This window comes from Eucalyptus grandis, chromosome 5 (genome assembly GCF_016545825.1).
Source record: "Eucalyptus grandis isolate ANBG69807.140 chromosome 5, ASM1654582v1, whole genome shotgun sequence".
NCBI classification, from domain to species: Eukaryota; Viridiplantae; Streptophyta; class Magnoliopsida; order Myrtales; family Myrtaceae; genus Eucalyptus; species Eucalyptus grandis.
The window spans coordinates 12,466,366-12,484,046 of NC_052616.1; the positions used below are offsets into that span (position 1 = coordinate 12,466,366).

Sequence of the window (17,681 nt, forward strand, 5' to 3'; positions counted from 1 at the left end):
CTCTCACAAATATAGACTCTCTTTTGTATACAAGTATTCACTCAAAGGATTTATCTAAACAAATAGGAGCTTTAGACTTTGGAATTCTTCTATCGCGCACACCTCGAACAACCAAGAACGTCTTCCTTATATACTCCTTTATGCCATCATACCCGTTGGCACTTACCAAAGGAATTCCTCCAATCTACCCGTTGGACGGAATCAATTAGGAAGATTGTTCGAGCTATTAAAGGAACGTGTTGATAGCCCATCAATCATGTTCGCCCATACAATCAGGATCTCGGTTTCCATAAGTAGAACCTTCCAATAATATTTAGACAATCATCGAATCTTCAGTCATTGAATCAAACTTGATCAATCAAAGGATTTTGATACGTCTTCTCCAACCACGAGATCTTCTCCAAATGATAAGGTCAAATCCTGAACAGAACATCCAGTTCTGGATAACCTTTCTTCAACGGATTAGAGATCTGTCAATGAGGATAGACTTTGAGTCTTGAGTCCGGCTGTCCCGAAGTCTTGAGACTTTAACTAACGAGTCTGCAGGACCTTCGAGACTAGGCCCGACGGAAACGTTTTGTCAACTTCAAAACTCTTCACGAGGATTTCTCCAACATGTATCACTCCAGGTTTCTGCTTTAAGAGCCTTTCGATACTTTTCAGCTTTTCCTTTCTACTTCCTCAGAAGAGGACAGTTGGGTCTGATGTGTCCCTTTTTTCTTACATTCAAAATAGACTAAATCTTTGTTTGATTCATCATCATTAACAGACTTGGTTTGTTACTTTTGAAAACTTTGCTTCTTTGGATTGAATCTTCTTTCTTTTTTCTTTCAGCTTTGAATCTTCTTATCATGAGAACAAGCTCCTCATCGTCCATATCGTCTTGAGAATGCGTGACATCGGAATCATCATTGGATTTTAATGCAATGGATTTCTTACCTTTAGGATCTTCGTCTTCATTGATTCGCTCCACTTCATAAGGCGAAGAGTTCCAACCAACTCATCAGATAGTGGCATGATTCTTTGTGTCTCTCTTATTGAGGTCTTTATGTGATTCCAATCCTTGTAGAGTCCACGCAGAAACTTGTTTACCTTCATGGGATCAGAAATTGGTTGACCTTGATTTTCAAGACCATTCACGATTTCTGTAAAACGACTAAACATGTCAGTTATAGATTCTCCTGATTTCATTTTGAAGGCTTCGTATTGACCGAGGAGAATGTTGATTCTGGTCTCTTTCACTCGATATGTTCCTTCATAGGTGATATGTAATCTATCCCAGACTTCTTTTGCTGTAACACAATAAGATATTATGTTATATTCAGTAGGTGACAAAGCACAATATAAAGAATAAATTGATTTTGCATCAAGAGCTTGTCTCTTGATTATCTCTTCCTGAGTCATTTCACTTGACTCAACATTTTCTTTTCCTCTCTCTAAGACAGATGCAGCTTTAGTAGTGATTCCTTTTTTTACAACGTCCCATTCCAGAGGATCCTTTGATCGTAGGAACGCTTTCATCTTGTTTTTCCAGATGTTGTAATCCTTTCCATCAAAGTAAGGTGGTGCAGTATTGCTTTGCCCTTCCACGGCCCCTGGAGCTAGCATACTAGCCATGGATCTTTAACTCTGAAGTAAAACACTTCAAACAAAGTGAGTACACAAGTTCTTATACCAATTGATATAGCTAGTATAAGCACCTAGAATGGGGTGAATAGGTGTAAAAATAATTTCTCAAGATATGAAAGCAATACTAGGCAGACAATAGAAAGGGAGCTTTTCTTTAGTTAACAAAACGAGCTATGATCAAGGTAAAACAGAGAGTAGGGAAGAGAAAATTGAACACAAGGTTTATAGTGGTTCGGCTTGTTCCAAGCCTACGTCCACTCTTCTGCATTGACAACCCACCGGTTGGATTTCACTATGAACAAAAGAGATGTTACAGCGATGCTTTCCCTTGATTCCACAAAGTGTAGATATTCTACCACACTTCCTCAAGGTATCTCAAAATATAGACTCTCTTTTGCGTACAAGATTTCGCTCAGTAAATGAATTGACTAAGAATCAAAGAGCTTCAGACTTTGGAATTCTTCTATCGTGCACTCCTTCGAATAACTGGAACGTCTTCCTTTTATACTCCTTTGTGCCATCATACCCGTTGGCACTTACCAAAGGAATTCTTCCAATCTTCCCGTTGGACAGAATCAATTAGGAAGATTATTCGAGCTATTAAAGGAACATGTCGATAGCCCATCAATCCTGCTCGCCCATACAATCAGGATCTTGGTTTCCATAAGTAGAACCTTCCAAGAATACTTCGACAATCATCGGATCCTTAATCAATCTTGATTTGAATAAATGAATCCGTTATGTCATATCCAGCCAAGAGATCTTCTCCAGTCGATAAGGCCAAATCCTTAATGAAGCACTTAGTTCTAGATAGCATTTTAGCAACGGATTAGAAACTATCACTGAGAATAAACTTTGAGTCTTGAGTCTAGCAGTCCGGAGGTCTTCAGACTTTAAAAAGTAGAGTCTGCAAATCTTCAGACTAGACTGATGGAAACATTTTGTCAGCTTCAAAATATTCCAGAAAGATTTCTCCAACAAGAGGTATCCTATTACTCCATTACTTTAAGTAATGCTTTCGTTTCTAGCACTGTAATACTTGTTGAATCTCATCCAATGTGAACTGTAGACTCATGAGCAATAGACCACGTAGCTAGAGACCGAGAAGCATTTGTGGAGTATCGTCGGATACAACCTAGAAGAAGATGGATATATGTTGGGAATAACTCAAGAGTTGAAGTGAATGGTATCGGCACATGTAAATTAATCTTACGTGGTGGTCAAAACCTATTCTTACATGATGTCCTTTATGCTCTAGATATTTGACGAAACTTGGTCTCCGTAGTTGTTCTTCTTAGCTTAGGTTATGTATTGAATTTTCATGGTGATTATGTTGACATTTTGTATGGAATAGTTTATTATTGGTCAGGTCATGTATTGAATGGTTTTATGGTGTTAGATATTGACTATGATCAGTACAAAATTAATGTCGATGGTTGTTTTTCTTTAATTGCATCTTCTAGTAATGTTGAAATTGATGCAAGTACTTGGCATGCTAGATTAGGTCACATTGGGTTGCAAAGAATGCAAAGATTAGCTAGAGAATGCTTTTAGGATCACTCACTAATGTTGATCTACTCGTATGTGAACATTGTCTAGTGGGAAAAGCAACTAAAAAACCATTCGGTAAAGGGACTAGAGCCGAATTTCCATTGCAACTCATACATTCTGACATTTGTGGTCCTTTGAATGTGAGGGCGAGGCATAGAGCCTCATATTTCAGCACTTTCATAAATGACGTCACGCGTTTCGGTTATGTTTTTCTGATCTCCCATAAGTCAGAAGCATTAGACTGCCTTAGACGATATATAGTGATGGTAGAGAATTAGTTGAACAAAATAATAAAGGCATTGAGAACCGATCGCAGACGTGAGTATCTATCGGAGTAATTCAAGGCTCTTTGTGATGAAAAGGGAATTGTACGTTAATTGACTATTCCTGGTATTCCACAACAAAATGGGGTAGCTGAGAGAAGAAATATAACCATATTGGAAATTGTTAAGTCTATGATGGCGCAAGCAAATTTACCTATCTCCTATTGGGGAGATGCGTTATTGATTGCTGCCTATGTACTTAATCGAGTGCCCTCAAAATCGATCACTTCCACCCCTTATGAATTATGGACTGGTAGGAAACCAGACTTAAGTAGTCTATGTCCATGGGGATGTGCAGCTTATGTTCATGATTCTTCCCACAAATATGACAAATTAGGTCCTAGAAGGAAGAAATATATCTTTATAAGATATTCTAAACACTCTAAAGGGTATGTGTTCATAGGTGAACAAGCTGATGGAAGTGTGACTGAAATTGAGTCACGAGATGTCACGTTCTTGGAGAACGATTCTCCTAGTAGAGATGAGATTAATAAGGACTTCCAATTATATGAGATAGAATATCCTAATAACACACCCACTAATGTTATAGAGGGAAATGAAGATTTACCTCAACATACAAGAACTAGTGGAAGTGTTACATCGCCTGACGAATTGAATTCAAGAGAAATTCAATTGCGTAAAAGTATTCCCCGTCGTCGTTTTGAGATTGAAGGGGAAGCATTTATGATTGCTCAGATAAGGAAGAATGGAGAAAAGTTTTGGAAGATAAAATTGAGTCAATGAGGGCAAACCATGTCTGTGACTTGGTTGATCTACCATCTAATCGTAAGGCCATTGGAAACAAATGGGTCTTCAAGATTAAGTGAAGGGTGGATGGATCTATTGAAAAGTATAATGCTTGCTTTGTGGCGAAAGGTTATACTCAACAAGAGGGTATAGACTATGAGGAAACTTTTTCACCAGTTGTAAGGTTTGCCTTAATACGCCTTATCCTAGCCATCGTTGCACATTTGGACCTTGAATTACATCAAATGGATGTAAATGTGGCATTTTTCAATAGAGAACTAGATGGGGAAATTTATATGAAGCAGCCAATAGGTTTTGTAGCTAAAGGTCAAGAGCATAAAGTTTGCAAACTTCATCGCTCAATATATGGCCTTAAACAATCATCTAGACAGTGGTATCTTCGTTTTCATCGAGCCATAACTACTTTTGGTTTCATGATGATCGAGGAAGATCATTGTGTATATGTCAAGCGGTCCGAAGATAAATTTGTGATTTTATCACTTTATGTGGATAATATTCTATTGACTGGAAATGACAAGGTTTTGGTAATCATTATAAAAGAATGATTCTCCTTTAATTTTGAAATGAAGGACATGGGAGAAGCTGCTTATATATTAAGAGTTAAGATCGAAAGAGATCGATTAAGGAAACTCCTTACTTTATCACAAGAGTCTTATATTATGAAGATTCTTGAGCGTTTCAATATGCAGCATTGTAATCCCATTGATACCCCTGTCATGCAAGATGAAGGCCTAAGTACTGAGATGTGTCCTAAGACTTCAAAAGAAATCAAAGTGATGGAAACTGTTTCTTACACTAGTGCGGTCGGAAGTTTGATGTATGCTATGATATGTACTCGACCCGACATATGTTATGTCGTGGGATTGGTGAGCCGATATCAATCAAATCTCGGTCAAGCACACTGGAAAGCAGTGAAGAGGATCTTGAGATACTTAAAGGGCACCATGGACTATCGACTTTGTTACCAAGGGAATGATTTACGCCTATTGGGTTATTCAGATGCCGATTGAGGTGGAGAGCTGGATGAGCGTAAATCAACTTCTGGATATGCGTTCTTGCTCAATGGAGGTGCGATTTCTTGGAATAGCAAGAAACAAACATGCATTGCCTTATCTACGATGGAGGCAGAATTTATTGCATGCTCTGTCGTAGTGCAAGAAGCAGTATGGCTAAAACGTTTCTTAGAAAATTTAGCCACTGTCACTAAGGTTCCAAGATCAGTGATAGTTTATTGCGATAGTCAAGCAGCCATTGCCTATGTGAAGGATCCCAAGTATCATGGAAGAACAAAGTACATTGACATAAAGAACGACTTCATAAGAGATATAATAGCGCAGAAAGAAGTGATCCTACAATACATTTCAACCAATAGAATGGTTGCTGATCCATTTACGAAGGCTATTCCTAGAGACATATTTTTGACCCACAGGATGTCACTAAGATTGCGTAGAATGTGATATGTGTTATTGTAAATGATTATTGGTTTATATATTTGTGAACATATGTATTATACTTGTTTGTTTATTAGTGACTTGATATTTTATCAATAAGTACGAATACAATATGAGACTAGCACTACACACATATATTATTGAAAAGTATGTCAGCAGGCAATGATTGGCTCACTCACACGAGCAATCGCCTCAAGTGCTATAGATAGCACATTAAGATGAGACGTTATGTACAAATAAATGCTGAGAAGCAAGTCTGGTATATAAAATATGTCGCATTGATTGGAGTCAAGATGAGGTCCGTGATTTGTTTATAACAAGACCGAACATGATAGTCTCACAATCACGTATGCCTGAAAGATGTTGGATGCGAGTACTTAATTAGGTGCTATAGAAAGCGAGTTGATATAGCACTCGGGCTAAACATGAGTACGTGAGAAGCACGTGACTATGTTTAGGCTAAGATCCATATCGTGGATATTTTTGATAAATGACATACGCTCTTATAGAAAGAGTAATCCACTATAGTATGTAATTCATACTACATGTGCATTATACGACCAATAAGGGAAGATGAGTAAAATTATCCCTATTTACTTATCATGTGAGCCCTTGAGGTAATTAATAATTTACCTCATTATGTGCCCTATGTTACTTCTGACTATGTTTTTGAAGTGAAAGATCAATGTTGCTATTTTAGCATGTTATCGGCGGTCATGAATAGATATGGCCTTATGGAACGTGTCTAGGAAAGCAATTGTTCTGAAATGGATAGAGACATGAGTGCGAAGGAAGACTATTGTTGTTTTACATCTATCACATGTATTTACTGGTCGACCAATTATATCGCCTTATGTGGTTGCTGATATAATTGTAAATACATGGTATGTTTTTTAGGATAGTCAAGTATAGCCTTTAAGGGATAGGTACACTCGGATTGATGTAACAAAATATGTCTGGGGCACTGTGAGACATCGATTGTTTATTTCTTTTCGGGGTTGTAGCAATTATGTCATCCCTAACAAGTGCATAATTTGAGCTCCCAAGTGTAGGTGTACTCACTAGTCGCACGGCTTACTTGCCAGTATGAATTGTTTTGTAAAGTTGATGAATGTTGAATGCCTTATACTCTTGATAGAGCGCTATCAAACCCATCATGTCCGAGTGGGAGATGTTGTACTTTAGCTAGTACGTCCATGATGGGGTGCGATTGAATCATATTGTATTGACTTGATACGTTACAATGGAAATATATCTCTTGAAAGGGTACGAACGGAGACATATAAGAGTCTCTCGAACACAACCGTTGGAACGGTTGGCTGAACATACGCACCAAATTTCTCTCCATTTCCATCAAAGAAGAAGAAGGCATTCCATTTCAATTTTACAAGAACAATCGGCATTTACGCCATGGAAATCGGGTGCTTTCCTCGTGTTTGCATCAAGACAAATGTGAGATAGTTTTGTTCGTGATTCATCCGCAATTCAACGTTTGTTCTGGGGTTAATTGTAGTTTGCGTATCGGAATCAGGTAAGTCGTCTTCTGCCGACTAGAATTCCATCACGAACCTACCTGGTCAGCTTGAGGACGTCGCCGGGAAGGTCTTCGAACAAGCCCGTGCGTGACTAAGCCGCTCTCGGTTGCTCATATCGCTCTCTTCGTTCGTCTGCTCTCTCCGCCAGATTCGAGCTTCTTCCCCTCCCCGGAGCTCTCCCTATTCCCCTTCTGTTCTCGTTTGGGGGGAAGAGCTGCAACGGACAACGGCGGCCGAACGGGCCTCTGGCAACGGTTAGCTACTCCCTCGAGCTTCCTTCCTCCCTTTGGTTCGCTCTGTGTTTCTCTCTTTGTGTGCTCTCTTCTCTCCCCTCTCCTTCTCTCGCTCTTTGGTTTTAAAATCGCCCCCTCCTTTCCTCTTTCTCTCCTCCCATTTTTGAGCAACCAGCCGGTGCGAATGGCTTCGTAGCTGCTAGCTTGCCGGCCGGACTGCCCCCGACCCACGGATTGCGTCGCTTGCCTGCCACCCTGATCCGCCTGCTCCTCTATCGCTGCCCCTGTTTTTATTCTCTTTTGAAGGTCTGCATGCGAAGGAGGAAGACAGCCAGGTATGGGCTGCGTGAAGCAAAAAAAGGAAAAAGAAAGTTGGGCTGGGCCACGCGTGGAAAGGAAAGGAAGAGGGCTAGACCACGCGAAGGAGAAAAAGAGGCGGGTCGGGCCAAGGCCGGATCCGGCCCGACCCGACCCGACCCATGAGCGTTTACCCTTTTTTTCTTTTTCTTTTTCTTTCTTTTGGTTTTTGCTTTTTTTTTTTTTTTTTAGCGACTAATTCCTAATTTTGTATGCGATTAAGTTTTAAGTAAAACAGTAAAATTTAGGTGTCAACAATGAAGTTTAATAATTTTCCGTTCAATCTTATTTTTCATAAATTTATTTTTTGGCACTTTAAATTTTATAACTTGTTTATCATTTCATCTTTCAATTTAGTGGGCCGCCTATGTAGTTGTGATTGCACATGAACGATAATCACGGCAATAATCACGGCATGCACGAGAATTCAACCTAATATGTACCTTGTAGATGTGTGACCATTTTTTCCCCTTTCGAAAAGGAAAATGCCTATTTGCTTTTAACCGTACCATTATATTCAAATAATATATATAAAAGCAGTGAGACATACGCAATGTATTGACATTGCAAAGCATTTAAGGCAAGACAAATATACATACTATAGTCGATCCTAATCATCACTTTGTCAATACCTCAATCTCTTATGTGGTTTGTCAATTCATTTATAAGAAGTTACAAAAACAATAGCCCACTAAGGAAATAAGCGGCTAGACTAATTGAATGTGCCTGTTACTTAAGTCGAAAATATCTACATTTTTCACTTGCTTGTATTAGGTGATATTTTGAGTCCAACTTCTCATACAGATCAAATTTGCCTCTTTGGTCCCATTGGAGGTAGGCCATTGACAGTGAAACTGAAGGTGATAGGCCATCCAAAGTAAAACATTGAGCCCGAAAGACTTTTGACATTTTGCCTTCAGTCACCCCAAGTATCCTTCCACATCAAACTATGGAGTGGCTAAGGAGACGCCCTAGAATTCCGATCCATAAAATTGCTTACCGTGAAGGCTACGGCATTACGGTCTCCTCTGTCTCTTCTATGACATAAGTGCTAAAATAACAAATGCAAAAATTATATTAAGAAAGAAAGACCATATCATGTCACCCTCATTAGTGTACATCGTTCAGCCTTTGGTCATTTTGATCTTGATGTTCCATACATGCTGTTTCACTCAAAAAGTGAAAATCATTCACCAAATATGTTGATGTTAGTTTTTTATAAGGAAATCTTGCACAATAAGTTACTTAGCTACTCATATATATATATATATATATATATATATATATATATATATATATATATATATATATATATATATTGAGTGTGGCTTAGCTGACCGTCCTCCATCCAGTAAAGGAGTGACAGTCAACTAATGATCGTTGATTTTGTGACTAAACCGGTTGACTTTTTCAACGGGTTTCATCTCACCTATTTTTTTTTTATATTTTTATTATAAGCTTAAATTGAAAGGTAAAATCTTAAGATGACCCACACAATCAATTTTCATGAATATGATAAAAAAATAAAGTAGATACTAAAATATAAATAATCACAAGTACAAAATATTATCACCTACTGAAAAGAAATCATTAATGTCATTATATAGATCTAGTAAATTTAAAAGATGAAAAAACAGTTGAGACGTTGGCTTTGCAATTAATAACAATTCATTGTTAGCTTTTCAGTCCTTTCGCCAAAATCAAATTACTTTAGACGAATTCTTTGGTGATCTAAAATTAAGACCAATGATATCGATTATGCATAAAACGAACGAAGTAAAGAAAAGAACAAAATAAGAATAATGAATTAGTAGAGAAAAATAAAATAAAAATGTAATAAGTTTAGGAATTTTCATGAATATGATAAAAAAATAAAGTAGATACTAAAATATAAATAATCACAAGTACAAAATATTATCACCTACTGAAAAGAAATCATTAATGTCATTATATAGATCTAGTAAATTTAAAAGATGAAAAAACAGTTGAGACGTTGGCTTTGCAATTAATAACAATTCATTGTTAGCTTTTCAGTCCTTTCGCCAAAATCAAATTACTTTAGACGAATTCTTTGGTGATCTAAAATTAAGACCAGTGATATCGATTATGCATAAAACGAACGAAGTAAAGAAAAGAACAAAATAAGAATAATGAATTAGTAGAGAAAAAAATAAAATAAAAATGTAATAAGTTTAGGAATTTTCGAACCATTTTTCCCTATATTAATAAATAACATGAAATGGCATAATATTTTTTTTCATGAAATCATCAAACACCTTTTATAACACCAACTTGACATGTCGCATTTGAATTTTTAAATTCATTTGTGTAATAGATTATCCTATATCACTATGACATATCAGAGTCATATGAATTTTCCCATAATTCTGTAAAGGATAATTCAGTAAAAACGTATTCCAACATCACAACATTCTATAGAAAAAAAGAACCTTTCCAATGATTTGAAATAAAGTTAAGAGTTCATATGTGTAAGTTGTTAAACATTCAGACTGATTAGTATTAAATAATATTTATACTTTTAAAAAATGAAACACAATGGTCCTATTTCTAAATACAAGTTTGTGAGTCAGTTTCAATCTATCACTATTGTCGTAAATTTAGTACAAACTTATCTCTCCTCTTTTGCCATATTTTTCGTCATTTCTTATTAAATGAACCGGCAGAGATATAATACTTTTTCTCGTCGTTCTAATAGTAGCCAACCTTGCCCCGCACTTCGCAGGGGTGGGATGAGGATAGAGATGGGGACTTCCCCGGCCTCTGCTCATTCAGATCCTATAAATTGGATTTTTATATTCAATTTAAGAAAATTCTGTTAAAATCGTTGATTTTTTAGATTTCGTGTTTATGTTTATACTCATAAAACTAAATCACTTTTCAAATTATATGCTCCTCAAGCAAAGAATTTTACATTTAACTTAAGATGATCTCTATGAAATTATCTTTCATGTAGGATACCATATTAGTTTAAAGAAAAAATAGTTTCAAAAGCTCTTGGTAACTCACTTAAATTGCAAGCTAATGTCTGGAAGAGCATCGGAAGTGGCAATTCCTTGGTGACTCGAACACAACTACAAATTTTCCAAGAAAAGCACGAACTTGATACGACTACACTCGAAATTGGCATGTTTTCGTTCATTTTAAAGAAGAAACAATTTATACACATTGTAACATTGGTCTACCAACACAAAATGACATAAATAACCGACATGAATATCTTGACATGACACAGATTGCTAATGCTCTGTTACGAAAGTTCAATCGAATATACATTCAAATGAACAAAAGCAAGGCCCTTTCTACTTGTGAACCAAGAGAACCTTTACTCCAATCTCCTTGGTTTCCATGGACAATGAAATTTTTTACAACGTGGTCCACCATGTATATTAATTGGCTTCTCAATAGTATCTACTCATCTCAATTACGTCTCTATATTACAACAGAACATTCATTCATTGCTGATGCATAAATGGACAGACACAAGTTAGAATCTTCAGAAGAATGATAACTTTCATGAGCAAGAAAACAACATCTCCATATTACTATAGCAAATAAACATAGATCAGAATCTTCACAAATGCATGTATAACTTTTCTCGACAAGCTACTTAAAGACAGAGCATTAAATATCTAGCTGCATATTTTCTTGTCTGCCAGACCTTTCCTCACCTTTTTCCATCCTTTTGCCATTTTCTTGGAGCAGCACAAGAACCACATCCTCTTCTCATCAATGATCAAGTTTTCTATCACAACATCGATTGAAAACCCAACTCCGGTGCCAACTAGCACAATTCTCCAATCCAAGTTGAAGAGACACTCTTCTTCTTCATCCACTTTGAAATATGATGGTGGTGGTGGAGTGTTCTCACCATTTGTGCATTTATTTGGCAAGGGACTTCCACACAAACCATTATTCATTGCAAATGAATTGCTCTCAAACGTATCAAATTGCGTTCCACGTGGTATTGGTCCTGATAGATGATTGTGAGAGACATCGAAAACCGAAAGAAATGTGAGGCGGGCTAGTTGTTGAGGAATCTCTCCCACAAGATTGTTTCGAGAAAGATCCAGTGCTTCGAGCACTGTCAGGTTGGCCAAGGAAGGAGGGATGCTACCATTGAGGAGGTTGTTTGAAAGGTTGAGCATGCGAAGTGATTTCAAATCTCCAATGAGTTCAGGAATGAACCCTTCAAACTTGTTGTTGGAGAGGTCAATTGCCATGAGGACCTCTGGAATCTTTGCATATTCCTTTTTCGTGCCCTTATTCATCAATTTCATTGCATAAGTCATACTTATTTCAGAAAATGAATCATAAGCCCAATCAATAGATTGAATAATATTCAAATATGCCAACTCATCTTGACCAATCACGACCTTCATGGCTTGGCAACTCTTCAACAAGTTGGAAGGAAATTCGCCATTGAAGTTGTTGTTGGAAATGTCCAGGATGTGTAAACTGGTGAAGTTGAGCTGGCTTAGATTAGATTCTATGGGACCATGGAAACTATTTGACTGCAAGCCAATTGCTTTTAGGTAGGCCAATTCCGATAGCCAAAATGGGAATGTATCATTAATTTGGTTGTCACCAAGGTTCAAATACTCCAGCATTTTGCAATTTCCTAAAGATCTCGGAACAATCCCACTTAGTTGGTTTTCTCTAACGTCAATCATCCTCAATGCACAACCATCTAGGTAACCATGAGGAATCATGCCATTGAATTTATTTCTCGCAAGGTTTAATAAAATCAAAGGACCAATACTTCCCAAACAAGAAGGAAGTGTGCCATTCAGAGCATTGTTGGACAAATCGAGCATGGCAAGTGAGCTCACTTTACAAATGGATGTTGGAATATCCCCAAATAGGCCATTGTTGGAGATGTTGTATAGCTTAACCAAGGGAGGTGGGATGGGGAGGTTTGTTTCTAGCAAGTTAGAACTAACGTCAACATAAAACAAGTTTGTCAAAGGAAGATCATTTAGGTTGTTTTTTAAGCCGGTTAAAAGATTGTGAGAAAGATCTACATACCGGAGAGATTCTTTGCTATTGTTCTAGATCCATCTAGGAATGGTCCCTCGAATTCTGTTGTGTGGTAAGTTTAACCACACCAATTCGCTTAAGTAGCTTATAAACCGTGGGAACTCGGTCAAGTTGCATGAATCCAAGTATAAGTAGGCGAGCTTCAATGTAGTGGCATTGATGAATGACTTGGTGAAAGATATGTTGTTGTTGGACAAATATAAGGTTGTCAAGTTCTTGAGTGTGAATAGATCATTCACATCGAGAACACTATTGAGATTAAGCAACCCAAGATAAAGCCTTTGAAGATCCTTCAGATGCAATGCGCCCAAAATATCACCGTACAAGTCGTTGCCAGAAAGATCGAGATAAGTCAAATGCTTCAGGTTCTCAAATGAAGATGGAAATCCACCACTTAACCGATTACCTACCAAATAAATTGAAAAAAAGACACAAGACAAAGGAGCGTTTGTTACCCTATCAATTTCAATTCCCTTTTTCTCTTTGGCTAAATAATCTCCTCACTTGAAAATATTAGGTCCAAGTCGTTATGCACTAGCCCACTCAGACAAATAGGCATTTGAGGGGCCCACTGTCAAAAATTGGAAAGTCTCTCTCCCTCTCCTCCTCTCTACACCGATCTTTCGAGCTCCATCCCTGCTCGCTCCCTCCCGGACCACTGCCAAAACCCCTGCCGCAACAGCCACGGGAAAAACCAGAGACGAGGACTTCCTCCTCTACCTCGAGGCTTACCTCGACAACGCTTTCAAGATCTCTAGGTATGCCACAAAGATCATCATATCCTCCTCCCTCCTTCCCAAAACCCAACCCCTCCATGGCCGCCTCAAGAGCTTTGAGTCCAGCATCAGCCTGAGCCAAAAGGCCTTTCGGCTGGCCTAGTTGTCGAGGAAGTGAACACTCTCTGGGCCTCACACCTCTACTCTGGGTAGGACCTGATCCTCTCCCTCATCACCTATGGCCGCAAGGGGACATACTACGCCGTCAAGTAGTTCATCTGATTGGTGAAATCGGGCTTCATCGATGGCCACCACTTGTGTGTTCGATTAGCGCGTAGGCTGAGTTCTTCATGTACAGTGGGAGCGTCAATCTGAAAATTAGGGATTTGAGGAGGTTGCGAGAGGACGAGATGCACGTCGACCCAACCATCAAGATCACGACGTCCCGGGGGATTAATTGAGGAATTTTTTTTTTTCTTTCGGTCAAAAAATTGAGGAAGTTAAGGGAGAAGAAGTTGATGAAGAAGCTGTTCGTGGTTTAGGACCTGGCTGAACTTGTCAAGCTAGAAGGCCTTTCGGCTCAGGCCCTCACTGGAATCGAAGCTCTTGAGGCGGCGATGGTAGTTTTGCTCGTGGCTGTCGCAGCGAGGGTTTTGGTCGTGGTCGGGGTGGGAGCAAGCAGCGATGGAGCTCGAGAAATCGGGTTCCATGGAGTTGTAGATGGAGGAGGAAAGAGATCCGTCCGAACCGGCAAAGAGAGACTTCTAATGGTGGGCCCTCATAAGTCGTCCATTGAGTGGGTTAGTGCATAGATGACATGACGTCACAATTGCGCTTAATATAACCAAAAAGAAACTATTACCTGAAATGTCAAAGGCGGTGAGTTTTGTCAAGTTGACCGTCCACTCCAAAGAATCACCGCTCAAGTTATTGGAAGAGAGTCGTAGCACCGATAGTTGGGTAAGATTAGCAAAGGAAACAGGGATTTGACCATGCAAGTTATTTCCATCAAGGTCTAGTTCAGTGAGATGAGAAAGATTACCCATTGAAGAGGGAAGCAATCCTGAGAAATAGCAATGCCAGACGATTAGCTCATTTAAGAGATTAAAATTTCTAATTGAAGTGGGTATTTCTCCCGAGAAGTTGGTCTGCGAAAGGTATAAGGATTTCAATGGAGAACCCTAGTGCGGTTTGGGAAAAAAAACCCAGAAAGGTTGAAATTGTAAGCAACGGAAAAGACTTCCGATTTTGGCAGCTGAAAATTACTGACTGGAAAGTTTCCACTCAATTCACAAGAATCTAGCCTAAGCAATGTCAAGGAAGAGAAATTCGCTAGAATAGGAGGCAAAGGCAATAACAAGTTTACACAAGCAAGATCAAGTTCTTTTAGCCCAGTCAAGTTATGAACGAAGTCACCCGTGTTGGGCATATGAAATGTCTCATACAAAGAAGTGGACATATCGAGAGAAACTAACTAGGAGAGTTGCGAGATATCATGAGGGATTTCACCAGAAAAGTTGGAGTAGGCGAGATGGAGGTATTGTAACTTCGAAAGATTGCTGAAGCCGTGTGGAATTGAGGAGAAGTTGAAGCTGTTGAAAGCGAGATCGAGCGACTTCATGTGAACCAGTCGAAAGAGAGTGGTGTTAGGACTCATGGTGCCTGAGAGACAATTGCTACTGAGGTCGAGGGCGATCACTCGGCTGGTGACTTCATCACATTCGACGCTGTCCCATGAACAACAATCTCCACTTCCATCCAGTGACCAGAAATCGACTTTTGGATCAACGCATCGCCAGTCTGTCGTGTTGCTTCTGAAACTTCTCTTGAATTCCATCAAGGCAGAGCTCTCGTCCGCATGACAAAGTACCTCAGCAAACCTAGTTCGAAAGAGACAGCAAGAATATCCAAGTAAGCAGCAGATATAATGATAAGGCTGCCATATTTTCTGCTTTTGTTTTTGTTATTTTGGTTACTGAAGTGAGTTTTCGAGGGAGAGTGCAACGTAGAAGGTTTTTATAGGCAGCAACAATTGGTTCTGGCAATGGAATTATCTTGCTACTTGGCCATTCTTAGTGCTTGACCTCAGAACTTTAAATGATTTTACGTATGCCTTCTGTATGGGTTTGAAAACTGCAGGATCGACGTATAAACATTTCTTTTATTATATAGGGCACAAGCGCAGTGGCTTGGCATTCTCCTTTTATCCATATTTCTCTGTCATACTTTTAATATAGAATCCATCTATTTCTTTTGGTGACATATTGGAAATTGGCGACAAGCTCCCATGTAAATTGTTCATGTCGTTTGACTTGACTCATAGCTTCATGGCTAAATTTCAAGTACAGATGTTCATAGTTGTTTGTTCAACAACATGGGTTGCTTGTGCAGACTTCCATCCATAAGCCATTTGTAGGTGGGCTCATGTCTCGCTAATTTTAAACTCACCTATACATCTGTTTTAAGTGTGAAATGAGAAACACCCAATTTAACATAAAAGTATCGAAAAAAATATCAACACAATCAGAACATAAAAAGATGAAAGATCAAATTATATTATTGACATAGATGGATGTGCACTCAGAATAATCAAATAAGGACTGAAATAAGTGGGTACTGCACCTTTATTAGATAAAAGCAGGGCATAGAAGAAAAAAAAAAGGTCGTATGTGCGCATGTGCACGAATCAACAGAAACAGAGAGAGTTATGTGCGTGTGGATGTATGTGAACAAAATATATATGAGCCATGATTAAATTTCTTAATAACCTAATGTATTTTTGCTATCTATAATCCATATTGTTTTTGGATTAACTTTTCTGCAAAAAGGTTTGGCTTAGTTTTATTTTTATGCTGCATTAGTGTTATCTTTGTTCATCTTTTCATTTCGTAAACCTTTATGTTTGATTCAATTTTATAAAAAAGTAGATACGGCTCTATAAGGGGGCAGCATGAAGACATTGATTTTATGGAAAAATCTTAAGTCGTACACCTCATTCAAGACTGCAACACTAAACTGAGGGCTACGAAGAGGGTAAAAACTTGTTATCCTTCAAGCTTTCATTAGCCATTATTAAGATACATTAGACAGCTAAAAAAATCACGGTAAAAACAGTACATTAAGTTCTTCTTTGACCGGACAAAACTCAAAAGCAAGCGCCCACATAATTTCCGAGGGTGAAATAATTTCTCTTATTTTGAGGTAACTTCTATGTACAACTCATGTTCTAATCTATGTAGCACCGACACTCTCCGGGAGCCTTCGTGTCGTGTCCGACACTCTGACATGTGTCCGACACGCTCCGACACGTCCCGACACGCGGTCAACGAGTGTCGAAAAATCAGACACATGGTCAACTCTCTCTAACACGCTCCGACACGCGAGTCCAGAATTCCGACACAAGATTCCGACACGTACGGGGTCAATTTTAAAAATTTCTAATACTTGAGGAGTAAAAATATAAATATACAAAAAAATAAGTAATAAAAGAAGTAATAAAAAATGATATAAATATACATGCACGGGATCAATTTTTTTATTTTCAGTTTTGTTTTTTTAGAATTGTTTTATTCTTTTAAAAGTCTTTTATTATGAAAGAAGTAATAAAAAATGATAAATAAATAAATTTAAAAATATCATTACAGTATTTTTCTTTAAACAATGTTTTTTTCCTCTATGTTCTATGTATTATTGTAACAAATTAAAATAATGAATGATATTATTTAATATTTTTGGGTAAATTAATTCTAGGCTATTATTATTATTATTATTATTATTATTATTATTATTATTATTATTATTATTATTATTATTATTATTATTATTAATTATTATTATTATTATTATTTATGTATTTATATATAAAAATATTTTTAATATATAACGTGTCACATGTAGGTGTGGGTGTGTCGCGTGTCCATGTCGGTGCTACGTAAATTAGCATAACATATGTTGAAAGGGTAGTGTGTTAACCTTATAGATTTCTTTGATCATCTCTCCCCTTGTTTGGAAAGAAATCAACACACTAAAACAGGAAGACATACCATAAATTCAACAATCA

At 37.9% G+C, this 17,681-nt stretch overlaps 1 protein-coding gene across 1 annotated transcript; it reads right to left on the reverse strand.

The window, feature by feature from the left end:
* Nucleotides 1-11,497: 11,497 nt before the first annotated feature.
* On the reverse strand, nucleotides 11,498-13,721 carry LOC120293632 (receptor-like protein 9DC3). The gene is made up of 3 exons (XM_039313329.1): nucleotides 13,562-13,721; nucleotides 12,999-13,311; nucleotides 11,498-12,803 (listed from the first exon to the last, which is right to left on the reverse strand). The coding sequence occupies exons 1-3, from the start codon at nucleotides 13,719-13,721 to the stop codon at nucleotides 11,498-11,500; spliced, it is 1,779 nt and encodes a 592-aa protein (XP_039169263.1).
* Nucleotides 13,722-17,681: the final 3,960 nt, after the last annotated feature.

Bases quoted from the DNA above. Each gene is read 5' to 3' on its own strand.
- LOC120293632 (XM_039313329.1), bottom strand. From the start codon at position 13,721: ATGGAGGGGTTGGGTTTTGGGAAGGAGGGAGGAGGATATGATGATCTT. The intron at 13,312-13,561 runs GTCCGGGAGGGA...TTTATTTGGTAG, and splicing joins CGGCAGGGGTTTTGGCAGTG to GTAATCGGTTAAGTGGTGGA. The intron at 12,804-12,998 runs GTTTATAAGCTA...TGTTGACGTTAG, and splicing joins AACTTGACCGAGTTCCCACG to TTCTAACTTGCTAGAAACAA.